Source organism: Rana temporaria, chromosome 5, assembly GCF_905171775.1.
Source record: "Rana temporaria chromosome 5, aRanTem1.1, whole genome shotgun sequence".
Taxonomy (NCBI): Eukaryota; Metazoa; Chordata; class Amphibia; order Anura; family Ranidae; genus Rana; species Rana temporaria.
In genome coordinates, this window is record NC_053493.1 from 267,104,163 (window position 1) to 267,118,478 (window position 14,316).

Below are 14,316 nucleotides of genomic sequence, written 5' to 3' on the forward strand. Positions count from 1 at the left end.
TGGAGGCTCCCCAGGCACTTGAAACCTTGGGGCCTGATTTATGGAGGTTTCTCGTGCGCTTGCTCTAGTGGGATAACATTGAGCCAAGTAGTGTGCACATCACTACTGTACATTACACATATGTAGGTTGCACCAACATTTTTTACAAACTGACAGCTGAAAGAAGATGAGTTTAAGAAACTTTAATGTGAATATATCACGGGTTAATAAGAGTACACTCACCAAGGCCAAGATGCTGAGGGCGGCTCCCTTTGCGACCCAGCGCGGTCCACCCCCTGGAGTGAGAACAGGGGGAAAGAAGCACCAGGAAGCTGAAGGCTGGATGCGTGGAACAGGGGCTGATCAGGAAGCAGTCCACTGAAGGCAGCTGGGATGCACACCGGGATAGTCCTGGAAGTCCGGGAACTTGGAACAGGAAGCAGGCAGAAGATTAATCCGTGAGGCAAGCCATGGTCGGGGGGTTATAGAGAGCAGGATAGTCCCCAGGTTCAAAGCCAAAGGTCAAGGGCAGGCGAAAGCAGCAGTCCGGGGTTCAAAGCCAAAGGTCAAGGGCAGGAGAAAGCAGCAATCCGGGGTTCAAAGCCAAAGGTCAGGTAATCAGGAACAAGGAAGTAGATTCTCAGCAGGAATGCACTCAAACGCTGTGACAAGCCAGCAACCAGACAGGAGGAAGAGGGCGGTTTAAATAGCCCGCTCAGGGCTCTGATTGGCCGGGAGAGTAGCGAGCTCATGCGCGTCCGTGCACACCAACACCGCGCACACACGCGCCTATACCGCGCATGCACGTGTGTGGCGCAAACAGGCGCGATCGCGCAGTTCTATGGAACTCGGCAGAATTGGTGCCCTGATAGAATATGTCTATAGTTTATGTACAATAAGTCGTTATTGGGTACATTACATTAATGAACTATATTGCAAGTGCAAAACCAACAAAATTGAGTGTGCATATATACAATTACAAATGCAAAACAAGTAAATGTACAAAACAAGTACATGTTAATGGTATAAACTATGTGACTGGTAATATTGACACATACCAATAAAATAGTGCAAAGTGCTGAAACAACCATACAACATTAGTGAATATTCGACATATAACAAGTGCAAACAGCCACTATATATTCAAACAGTTCAAAATAGAAGCAGGCTGAAAGTGTGGATCTATTGGATGTGGGTGGGAATTGACCACTATCCACACTAAACAGTTCAAAAAAACGGAAGACTGAAGATGGAAGTCTGTTCAGTGAGAATGGAAATAGACCATCGTCTGCTAAAGGAGTGACCCAGGATTTGTGCATCAGACACCCAGGGGGTGAGTAAATACCCTTACCATAAAATGTGACTCACATGAAGATGGGACAGTAGGTTCAAGCTCTAAAGGACCATCACTGGAGATAGGCTACACAGTGTATCCCAACATCTTATCACCAAAATTAATCATAGGCTCCACCATTTATGGAAGAAAAAAGGACCTCCACATAGTGTAAAACCATTGTAAATTGGTTTATTAAAAAATATAGAACACTTACATCAATGCTGACGTATTCAAGCATAAAATAAATGTGATCACAAGAGATATCAAAATACAGTAGCGCAATGTTATGGAGCTGGCTCAATGCAAACCAACGCGTTTCGTCCACAAGGCCATCATCTGGGGTGGATGATGTCCTTGTGGACGAAACGTGTCGGGTTGTATTGAGCCAGCTCTATTGTATGTCATAGAACGGTGCATATGTTTGTTATTAATAATTTGTAGATCGCACTAGTTAATGTATTTTGATGGTATAAAAACTATAGTAGGTTTATTTTGTATATAACCCAACAATTGATTACACGTGAAGTACATGCAGAATTTAATTTCCTTCAGCTATAGTGTGTAGTCACATTTAACTGGATATCTTATAATATGAAATGAGAAAGCCACTTGGATTATAAAACAAGTCCAGGTGAATGTGATCAACAACTACGAGCTTTACTATGACCTAAATAAATAAGAATCTTCATAGACATTGTCTACAGCTGTTATACGGGCACAATTTAAATACCTTATTTATTCTTTCAAATTATGTGTTGAAATCTAGAACGCAATTACTGCAGAGAAAGTCCAACGAGTGAAGGATCGATTCATGTCTGCATATGATGTGACTTCAGATGGCCGCCTACAAATACAAGAGGTATGTAATCAGCAATTAGTGTTTACTGATAAAATAATGGAATATTTTAAAAAGCACAATGACATGTAAAGTGTTAAAGTTGAAGTTGATGGGGGAGGCACAGCAGCCTGGCAACTAGTATTTACTGAATGTCAGTGATAACTGTCCCTACACAACAGGTTGACTTTAATAATTTAAGACCCTCAAAGAGATCGATCATGTCCCCTGCCTATTGGGGTTTCCATAGAAATATATGAAAAAAATGGTGCTGTGGTGGCTGAAACCCTGGTACGCTCAAACTCTGTTCCACTTCATCTGAAACTATGAAAAGGGACTTGGATACATTTCTACATTGTTGATTTTTTGATATTACATATATCAGGGAGTGCATTGAAAATTCCCACTGGCTGACAATGTAATGGCTAGGTTACACTGACCATCAATGAAAGGAGAGGCAGTCTTCCTACTGACAACTAATAAATGAGGTAGCATTCTTTACCGTGACCACCGATATGTGAGGGGGTATTGATCAATTTTATTAAGCACGTTTATCACTTAATTGAGTTTTTGCACTGAGTGTTTACATTTTCTTGGTGAAACTTAGTGCTGCACTTGTATTAGCAATTTTGTGAATATTGTATATCAGATTATTGTGCTGGCTGCTTTTCTCTTATATCGTTTTTGCCTAAGCACAGAGTTACACTTCAATTCTTATTGACATCACTGTAACGGGGCAATTAAAATTGTAACACAATGTAACAGTGTAACACAAGAAACAGAATCATTATCACTTACCTCCATCATAATGCAGACATTAATACTGAGTTCCAATGTAATGGGGGTATTAACATTCGCTGCCAATGTAATTGGGGTGTTGACCATCAATGTTATGAAGGCATTGGCACTCACCACCAACCTGATACACTGGCCAACAATGTAAGCTTATGTTGAATAATAGTAAATACTTTCTGAGGTTAAGTGCTTGTCAAATTGCTACTTTTGTGGTAATTAGGCTGTAATCTAATTAGGTCCCTGGCTGTTGGTAAAAAATGGCACCCCTTCACAGAGGCAGCTCTCTAAATTGGGCAAATGAGGTGGTCGCCTAAGGCCTCGCACCCACAGGGGCCTCGCGACCACCTAATTTGCCAAATTAAAGAGCTAGAGGTGGGTAGGAGTAGCAGCACCCGGGTGGCTGGAGGAAGGGTGAGTAGTAGAGCTCCCACCTCTACCGCACTGGCTGCTCTGTGTCACATTCCCTGCTTGTGTGTTCGGCCGGTCACTGGGTCCTCTGTGTCCCTCGATTCTTCCCCATGCAGCGCCGCTCAGCCCAGAGTCCTCCCCATCTAGAGCTCTGCCCCCTGAGGACAGGGACCTCCTTCATCTCCCCTTGGGACAGGGACCCCCTTCATCTCCCCTGGGGGGCACTGAGAAAAAGTTCCCCGACACCAGCACTGAAAACACGCTCATGCCAGTGCTGAGAAAGAGTGCACTGACACCAGCACTTTAAGGCTCTTAATATATGCAATTTATGCAGTTCATTTTTATCGCTTTAATTTTTTCCCATTACGGGCGTGAGTGGGGCCTCATGTCTAAGTTACGCCTAAGTTCTCACAAAGCCTAGAGCTGACTCTGCCCCTTCAAGCCCATGATCCACCCCAGAGTCTTATTTACTACACCCTGATAGGAGTTTCAAAGCAGTCACCTTTTATTGTACAAGGTAAACTTCCTCACTCAGAATCTGTCATCGGAAGACTCTCTGTCTCAGCATGGAGAGATTTCTCTGAAAGCGTAGCAATGGCTACCCATTGATCTTTCTGCATGGGCTTTTCACGCTCTGAACCTGCAGTTCTTGGTTGCTAAGCAGTCAATCCTGAAAGTCTCCGCTTTCACAACAGGTGCTAAAATCTCTCAGCAGAGCTCACCACATCACCACGTCAATATCAAAACATTCAATAAATATTCAAATATGTAATATTAAAAAATGCATAAAACATAAGACTATTTATAGTATAAGTAAACTGTCATTAAAAATAATAAAATCACCTCACCTACATATTAACAACACAATTCCATCTTTTTCACAAATGTAATGCATCAGTGTGAAATTATGTTTACAACTTTAACTTACTGCTAGTTTTATTATATTATGCTTGGATGAGCTGGTAAAATATTTATTGTGGAAATTTGGAATTGTTTGGATTTGGTCTTGCTGCCAAACTGAATCTATAAAAGTTATTTTTGTTGCCTATAGTAGATTGCTCATAACATACACACTATTCCGTAGGGTTAATAGTTTAGTAAGGCAACATTTTGCAAGCAATCCTTGAGGCTCAAATAATGGCTTACTTAGTTTATTGGACACCAGTGATGATTTATTAACACTCCTGCCCCTATATTATAAAATAATTTCAGTGATAATCATGCAAGTAAATAAACAATATCAATATGCCAAAAAGAAATACAAACAAGGAAACTTTCCCTCTCTGCCAGAGCTATGCATCTCAGGCCTCGTACACACGACCGGTTTCCTCGGCAGAATCCATCAAGAAACTTGCTGGGAGATATTTTTTGGCCAAGGAAACCGGTCGCGTGTACATTTTCGTCGAGGAAACTGTCGAGAAACTCGACGAGACAAAAAGAGAGCAAGTTTTCTATTTCCTCGACGGGAATGGAGAAATTTGCCTTGTCGAGTTCCTCGGTCGTGTGTACGAGGCCTCATTCTTACACAGACATCACAAATTGGATATTTGACAGGCAATTAAAGATAGTGCTCCAACCCCATGTTGCCCATCTAACCACTGCCATTACCTCCACGATACATGGCAGCTCATTCTCTGAAAAGTCATCAAGGGCAAATATTGTAATGCCTCCCAAACCTCCAAAGACCTGCACATGTAGTCAAATTACATTGGAATTCTGTTTCTTAATACTGATGTACAGATTCTTGCAAAGATCTTGGCTGCTAGAATAAATAATTTCTTGAGCTGACGTATTCACAAGAATCAGGTCAGCATCAAACCTTCAAGGCAGGCAGGAGATAATATAAAAAGAGCCTTGCATCTTGCCCGTTCCAGTTCTGTGGAGACGGTGCTGCTATCCCTTGATGTTTGCAAAGCTTTTGCTACAATCTCAATATATTTGCTTTTTGAAAATGGTTCTTCCGATCTTACATACATTTTACCTTGGGTTTTCATCCATTATGTCCACCCTTTGGCCTCCATTAAATACATGAGCTTTGAACTCCAACCCTGCCCTATACACCACAAAACATTCTAAGGCTGCCCTGTACACACGATCGGTCCATCCGACGAAAACGGACTGATGGATTTTTTCATCAGTTATCCGATGAAGCTGACTGATGATCAGTCGTGCCTACACACCATCGGTTAAAAAATGATCATGTCAGAACGCGGTCACGTACGACAGCACTATAAAGGGGAAGTTCAAATCCAATGGCGCCACCCTTGGGGCTGCTTTAGCTGATTTTGTGTTAGTAAAAGACGATTTATGCTTTTCTGTCTGTTACAGCGTGATGAATGTGCTATCTCCATAACGAGCGCTAGTTTTACCAGAACGAGCGCTCCCGTCCCCTAATTTAGTCTGAGCATGCATGGATTTTTAGCCGATGGTGCCTACAGACGATCGTTTTTTTCCTATCGGTTAGTTAACCATCAGATAATTTTAAAACAAGTTCCTAGTTTTTTAACCGATGGATAAAAAAACAATGGGGCCCACACACGATCGTTTAGTCTGATGAAAACGGTCCTTCAGACCGTTTTCATCAGACAAACCGATCGTGTGTACGCGGCATTACATTTGTGGTCAGTGTAGTGGTCTCTTACATTGGTAGTCAATGTAGTCTCCTCTCACAGTGCTGATCAGTGTACTGCAGTGTCCTCTTATATTGTTGGTCAAGGTGGTCTCCCCTACATTGGTGGTCACGGTAGTCCCCCTTACATTGGTAGTAAATTTAGTCTCCTCTTACAGTGATGGTCAGTGTTTTGTCCTTTAACATTGGTAGTTAGTGTAGTGTTCTCTTACATTAGTAGTCATTGTAGTCTCCTCTTATACTAATGCCGCCTACACACGATCAGATTTCCGATGATGTAAAACATTACGACCAGCCGAGGAAAATTAATTTCAATGCTTCCGAGCATGCGTCGACTTGATTCTGAGTATGCAAGGATTTTTATCCGATGCAATTCCACACAGACGATCGGAATTTCCTATCGGTTTTTTTTCATCGTAAAAACTTAAAACATGTTCTATTTTTTTACACCAATGGGAAAAAAAGTCTGATGGGACCCACACACGATCGTGTGTACACGGCATTAGAGTCAGTGTAGTCTCCTCTTACATTGGTGGTCAGTGTATTGCCCCTTACATTGGTGGTCAGTAAAAAAATTGCCCTATATTGGTGGTCAGTATAGTGCTCCTATACACTGTGGAGAAGTGGCAGAATTATGCAGTGTTGGTGGGGGATCAATCTGCCCAAATAGTCGGCTCTGTCCACTTAGCAGACCTTCCCATAAAGTCCAGTCAGGAAATGCACACTAAGTACATCACATGATGACCCTTTTGGGACTACAGGCAAAGGTGGCTGCAAGGGCCTCTGTAAAACAATACAGGCACACTAATGTTCAACAGTCACGTTTGAGAAATTACACCCATACATGTCCTGGTGTTTACAGGCATATACCTACAGTATGGAAAAAATATTCTGTCAATACATTCCTATGGCCAGAATTATGCACCAGCTGGGGATCCTGGGTACTGCAAATACAGGTGTATTTTATGCTGTATGCCCTCAACACCTATATTTATGCCTCGCTGCATGAGCCCTAATAAGGAAACAAAGGAGGGAAGATTTTAAGAAGGGGATTGTTTACAATGTCAAACTTTACAAAGAAGGCGCACATAAAACATTGGGGTTGATTTACTAAAGGTAAATAGACTGTGCACTTTGCAAAGTGCGGTTGCACCCTGTAAGAGCAGTTGCTCCAGAGCTTAGTAAATGAGCGGAAGCCCTTTCTTTTTTCCTTGCACATGATTGTGTATTCTTTGCAAAGTGAAGCTTTACCTCATTTATTAAGCTCCGGAGAAACTGCCCTTACAGAGTGCAACTGCACTTTGCAATGTGTACAGTAAATTTGCCTCTAGTAAATCAAACGCAATGTAAGTCATTAGAACATCGACACTATATAATTTGTAGGTAATAGTGTTTTTTAGCACTTTAAGGTGGTCCATGAAGACCTAAAGGGATTTGTAGCACTTCTGTAACTATAATGAGACAAATATATCAAGCAATTTAGCTGCCTTTGATTTCACAGAGCATATGCAACAGTGTATCTGCAACTCCTGCACCCAGAGCTTCTGTTAGAAATCACAGGGCCTTGTACAGCCTACCTGACAGCCCCCCCCCCCAAAAAAAAAATATCAAATACACAAAAATCATTATTAGGGGACACAAACACAACAGAAGTCCTTCTATAGCTCTGTGTGAATTAAGTATTGGGGCTCATTCACATGGGTGCTGTGGCCTGTACAGTGTGAATCAGTAGTTTTTTTATGTGGCCACCTAGAGCTGTGTGCAGGCAGCCTATGTTTGTCTATGGGGGCGCAGCAGCTGTACGAACACAGTCACAGGTTCTAATTTGACAGGCATATGGGTACAGATGGTATAGTTCTGAACACAGATAATGTGCATTCAGGGCCACGCCTGCAAACCTCCCAGTTTAGGACCTGCAGTTGTTGGGTCCCCTTATGCCTCATACGCACAACAGTTTTTCTTTTCAGGAAAAAAAACGAAGTTTTTCCCAGCGGGATTCCTCTCAAGCCTGCCTTGCATACACACCTTTAGGTCAAATACCGCCCGTCCAAAGCGCGGTGACGTACGATCGGACTATAAAGGGGAAGTTCCATTCAAACGGCGCCACCCTTTGGGCTGTTTTTGCTGATCCTTGTGTTAGTAAAAGTTTGGTGAGAGACGATTTGCGCTTTTCAGTCTTCGTAGTTTTCAGTCCGTTACAGCGTGACGAATGTGCTATCTCCATTACGAACGCTAGTTTTACCAGAACGAGCGCCCCGTCTCATACTTGATTCTGAGCATGCACGGTTTTTTCCCTCGGGAAAGCATACACACGACCGGTTTCCCCGATGGGAAAAAGTCTGCCAAGAAAGCTGGATCTCTTTTTTTTTTTTTCTGCACTTTTCTCATCAGGAAAACTGCAATGGAGCATACACTCGGCCGGTTTTCCCGGCCAAAAGCTCTCATGGTAGTTTTCCCGATGAGAAAACTGGTTGTGTGTAAGAGGCATTCGAGTAACAGATGGCTCTAGTCACATGAGCAATCCACTCATTTACTCGACCAGAGTACCTATGTGAACGAGTCCTTCGGGCTCATTCACACATGAGTTTGGAGGGTAGTAAAAACCTGATGGTTGAGATGAGCCTTTACCGCCTACCAACCAATACTTAGCAGTAACCTGCTGTGTGCCAGAATTAATAAACGTTCCCTATAATTGGGCTCACAGATTGGCAGCAGAAGTAATGATTAAGTCCCAAATGTTGAGATATTTTCGAAATACACATATAAAAGTACCCCTGTTTATGCATTGCACTTTCAAGATTTGTAGCAAATGTTCTGCTATTTCGGTTTGACCCAATGACAGATTTAGCAGTATAAAACTCATATAGGTATTATCATGGATCTGTCAAAAGGTAAGTAATGCAGAACAGTTTTAGCTCTGGATTTGACAAGAGAGAGACAGCATGTGTGTTCCATAGCCACCCAACCATTTAGAGAAGCCGTACTCAGGAACCTTTACTTAATATGTGAAATACTCTTGGGGACCAACATTCCCCTTTTCTGACATCAAAGCAACATTAACTAAAGCCACAGAAAATATTTCAAATTCTCAGGACACCATATACCTGGGTCGGAAGGTCTAAGACAATGTACAGTACATTACCTAGAAATGCAGCCTTATATTTCAAACTGGGTATACAATACTATATTTGGAATGATTTGTTATAATAATAACATTAGTAGTTGCTGTTAATAATAATATTCAGCCCAAAAATTGATAGAATTTTTAAAAAATGTTATTTAATGCAATGATTATTTTATCTGTGTGTATTTTTAGCTTTGACTTACTTATAGACTATCTAAACGAAGATACTACTAGTTTAGTGCAAATAATATTTTATATAGATTACTGTTAGTTTTTGCATAGTATTAAAATGTCATTGTACCCTTATGTGATTTCTACATTTTGATTATATAGATTATTCCCAGATTGTTCTAAAGCATTTATACTGTTTTTGTCTTGCAGCTTGCAAATATGATTTTGCCAGAGGATGAAAACTTTCTGTTACTTTTTCGCAGGGAAACTCCTTTGGATAATAGTGTGGAATTTATGCGAGTAAGTGAGACCAAGTTGCCTCTACTTATAATTTAGTTATACAGGTTTATGTAAAAGAGCTTTTACCAGAACTGAAGGATTCATAAGTAAAAGGTTTAGTAGATTTTCAGTAAAGAAAATGTTTATTTACACTTGCTTCGACTTTCACGCACATGGATTTTTTATGTGTTTTTTATGCTTCTGTGATGCTTTGGTGATGTTTCGATGATCCTTTTTTGAAGCTTTAATGAAGTTTAGAAAATGCCCAGTGTGCATTGATTTTCTATTTGTATTAATAGTATTATTTGTATTATTTGTATTATTAGTACCCTTGTTCAGAAGCTCCCCTGCTCAGTAGTACCCCCAGCTCTGCTGATGCCCCGCACAGTAGTACCCCCAGCCTTGTTTATCCACCGCTCAGTAGTAACCCTCAGCTCTGCTGAACCTCCAATTAGTAGTAGCCCCCAGCTCTGCTGATCCTACTCTCTCCAGCCCATGCTCACCTCCTGCTATATTGTTCCTGCACTGCTCATCATGTATGGCATATGCAGTGTTGTAAGTAACAGCGTTTAAATAAACGCTGTTACCTAATGATGGGCCTCTTGAGGCTAACGAGTAATCTACCAGATTACTCTTTCCCTCTCGGCAACGCCTTTCCCATTACTTGGCGGCGTTACCGAAATTACATTGAGCGCGCGCGCGGGGGGGGGGGGGCAGTCCGGGCAGACTCTGACTCAGAGGGGGTCATGTGACATGTCACTGTCACTCTGTCAGGGGGATGTGGCCACAGGCCTGAGCTGGCCTGTGATTCGGTCACATCGTCGGCGGCCGGGTCATGTGGCCAGTGCTGGCCTGTCTCCGTGATCGTCTGACTCGTGGGTGGCGCTGGCGAATGCACGCGCCTGGAGTCTCCCGCCCGCCTGCAGTGTGTCACGAGGGAGTGAGTCTGGCTCACCTCCTCACCTCAGCCGACAGCCGCCGACATCTCCCCCGCAGAGGCTCCGCTCCACCACCGTTCCGGATAGGATAGTCAGCCAGCTGAGAGTGCCAGCAGTGCACCGACCGTGGCCCTGCGCAGGTGAGGAGCGGCATCGGATTGGAACTGGTCAGTGTCTGTGAGTGGGGGGGGGAGCGGCCTAGTCTAGGGCTGGGGCTGGGCATGTGGAGCGGAGGTAGAGTAGTGAGTGAGTGACACTCACACACTGGCTGGAGTGGCTGCACACTGAATCTGATATTATTGATGATGTACAGTATTGCTGGCGCTGCCTGGGCAGTGGGCAGTTGGGCACTGATTGGAAGTAGACAAACGTCTAGCGCTTTTAGATCTTTTCAGTTTAATGGTCTTCCGTTTAATGGCGGTTTCGTATTATCTAAGTAGGGACTCTGGCCTTCCGTCCAGTCAGATGGATTACATCATGGAACTGCTTGAATTTGCGACAACCCATAACTTTTTTTTGTTTGACGGTTGTTTTTACAGGCAGGACAGGGGCATCGCTATGGGGGCTAAGTATGCCCCTAGTTTGGCAAGCCTGTTCATGGCCAAATGGGAGGAGGATGTCGTCTGTGTTCAAACCAGACCCCCAGGTGGAGTTCTGGGGGCGGTACATCAACGACATCCTCCTCCTGTGAAGTGGCAGTGAGGGAGAACTTGGGCAATTCATGAACTTCCTTAATGATAACAATAGAGGCATTCATTTGAGTTATGAGGCCAGTCAGGTAACCATTAATTTTCTTGACCTAAATATCTCTGTGGGGAATGAAGAATTCATCACTTCCACTTTTTTTTTAAATACTGACCGCAACTTATTTATACCGAGTGATAGCTGCCATCATGCTTCATGGATGAAGTCGGTACCCTTTGAGACTTAAGCGGAACTGTACTTAAGTACTGTACAACTTTCTTGAAACAGGCTCAGACCCTTACACAGAGATTTGTTGAGAAGGGTTACTCCATTAACTCTTTGTCTAACACTCTGGACTTGGTGCCTAAAAATGATAGGACAGGTCTGTTGGAGGAGAAGACAGGTAGAGGCAGAGACAATTCTTTTAGGAGTCCCTTCATTACAGGCTATTCCTGTCAACATGCCAGTGTCAAGAATATTTTGAACAAACACTGGCATGTTCTAAGGAATGATGGGATTCTTGCTGGCATCTTACCAGAGAAGCCTCAAGTGGTTTTTAGAGGGGTTCCCTCTTTGAGGGACAAGTTAGCCCCCAACATCCTTAACCCTCCGGCTATCAAATCTATGTTTCTTTCTGGCTTGACTGGTTATTATCAGTGCAGGAGATGCCAGGCTTGAATGGATGCACTGCCAGAAGAACCACGAGTGTTACATCTAGATGCACTTCTAAGAGTCACACTATTGAGCCATTCATTACCTGCTCTACAGTAGGGGTTGTCTACATGTTGCAGTGCCCTTGTGGCCTGCAATATGTGGGCAGGACCAAGCGCCCACTCCAGGTGCGCCTTAATGAACATATAAACAACATTAGACGAGGTTACATGAAGCATTCAGTTTCCAAACATTATTTGGCTGTTCATAAGAGTGATGCAACCAATACTGTTTTTCTTGGTTCACCTCCCACTGGAGGGGTAGTGATCTTGTCAGGGGCATATCACAACTTGAAATGTCGTGGGTACATAAGCTTAAGAGTTACACTCCTTTTGGCCTAAATATTGATGTTGACATTAACTGTTTCATCGACAATTCATAGGCTAATGGGTACCCTTTTCGCTTTTGGTCATTTAATTAATTTAAATCTTTTTGGACAAACTGTTTTTGGTTCGTAATACTGACCTAATAGGTAGTCCCTCCTTCTTTTTGCATAGATTCTTACTATTTAGTTCCTATAGGGATTGGTATTTTTCTATAATCATATCCTTCCTGTGAACTTGATGTGAGTCCCGGGTGATTGGATTCTGACCATATTGCTTGGGTCACTTTTTTAGGGTGTACCTATCATCAGTAGTTGTGCTCCCCATTTGAAATCCTGTGTATTTTGATTTTCGATCTTTAATCAACATTTTCCCCCTTTTTAAATTTAATTTTCCATTTTTAGTAGAATGTGTCAATCATTTTGACATGTGGCTTTTAGTGCATATTTGCTACCATTGATTGATCATGGTCTGTTATGAGCAGGGTCAACTTTGGTGCATTTATTTAGCGATTTTCCGTCTATGCAGTATAGAGCTATAGATGAGAGAAGTTGTTATTACTTCTTTAATAAATACATTTTTACGGCGTGTTTACCACCGCTGTATTGTTTTATTATATATTGTCTCTTCGTTTTGGATTTCACATCCAGCCCATATAAGACACATGCTTTTTCTTCCTTTGCCCCTATGTGATTCCTTAACCAAAATGGCGCCGGTCCGGTCTTTTGGGACTCACAGCGAGGCAAGTAGTGTTTGTTATTGTGACCACGTCCTATTGCGACGAAACGTTGGGCAGGCGACGTTCTGACGTCACCGCGACACCAGCTCTACCCGGAAGACACGGGTAGGCACATCGAGGAGCCGGCCGGCTCAATCTTATCTTTATGCTCTTTAACAATTGGAAGATTGTAAGTGTGTATTTTTATATCTTTTACAATAAATCTTCTGGGATTTTATACTATGCGAGTCCTTCTCTTTCATGGTTTATCCTGCTTGTGAAAATCACCAAAGTGGACCCCCCTGGTGGATAGTCGTTGAGAGGTTTCTGTCTCATGCATTTTTGATCTCCTTAAAACAGAGATCAATCCAGCTGGTAAGAGACAGTATTATCTTAGGTGGTGGCTTTCCTATCTACACGGTTTTTCTGGATTTTGGGATTTTCACTGAACCTGCTCAGTTCAAAGATGTTACTGTTATTTTGTGGATTTTGCAGTTAATCCTTTGGACTTCACATTGCAGTTAAAGGGTCACTAAAGGAATTATTTGTTTTAGCTAAATAGCTTCCTTTACCTGACTGCAGTCCTGGTTTCATGTCCTCATTGTTCGTTTTTGCTCTGATGTTGCTGTAATTCTGCTCTGTTCTGGACACTTCCTGGTTGTCTGTTTCCTGATGACCACAGTACTGGGAGATTCTAGTTTTGTTTTCCAAACCAATACTGCTCTATGGGTCTGTCCAGCACAGAGGCATCAAATAACATGCAAAAACTAAGCTAGATGCAAAAACGAAACTGAAACTAGGAGGTACATTATATGATTGAATTTTATCTATTTTTAATCGTTTTTAAAAGGAATCAGTTAACTATTATGGCCCAGATTCATGTGCGACTTACGCCGACGTAACTTCTGATACGCCGCGTAAGTTCTCGGATACGCCGTCGTATCTGTGCACCTAATTTTCAATACAAGATACGCCTGAATTTTGGCTTGATCCGACCGACGTAAGTCTCCTACGCCGTCGTATCTTGGGCGCATATTTACGCTGGCCGCAAGGGGCGCTTCCATTGATTTACGCGTTGAATATGTAAATGACCTAGATACGCCGATTCACGAACGTACTTACGCCTGTCGCTGTAATCTATGCCGTTTACGTAAGGCGTACGTCCGGCGTAAAGTTATTCCACCTAAAGCAGGTGTAAGACATGTTAGGGTATGGACGACAGAACAGACGTCGTATTTTACGTCGTTTACGTAAGTCATAGGTGAATGGGGCTGGGCGTAGGTTACGTTTACGTCGTAGGCATTGAGCCGGCGTATCTTAGGGAGTAAATTCGACGTAATTCTGAGCATGCGCCATTCGTTTGGCCATTCATTTACATGGGGTCAC

At 42.6% G+C, this 14,316-nt stretch overlaps 1 protein-coding gene across 1 annotated transcript in view; it reads left to right on the forward strand.

The window, feature by feature from the left end:
- SCGN (secretagogin, EF-hand calcium binding protein) overlaps positions 1-14,316 on the forward strand; it is a 107,465-nt gene that overhangs the window by 27,417 nt on the left and 65,732 nt on the right. Inside the window, exons 3-4 of the mRNA XM_040353825.1 lie at positions 2,082-2,174; positions 9,488-9,577. Coding sequence (XP_040209759.1) covers positions 2,082-2,174; positions 9,488-9,577 — 183 coding nt within the window. The remainder of the gene's footprint in view (positions 1-2,081; positions 2,175-9,487; positions 9,578-14,316) is intronic.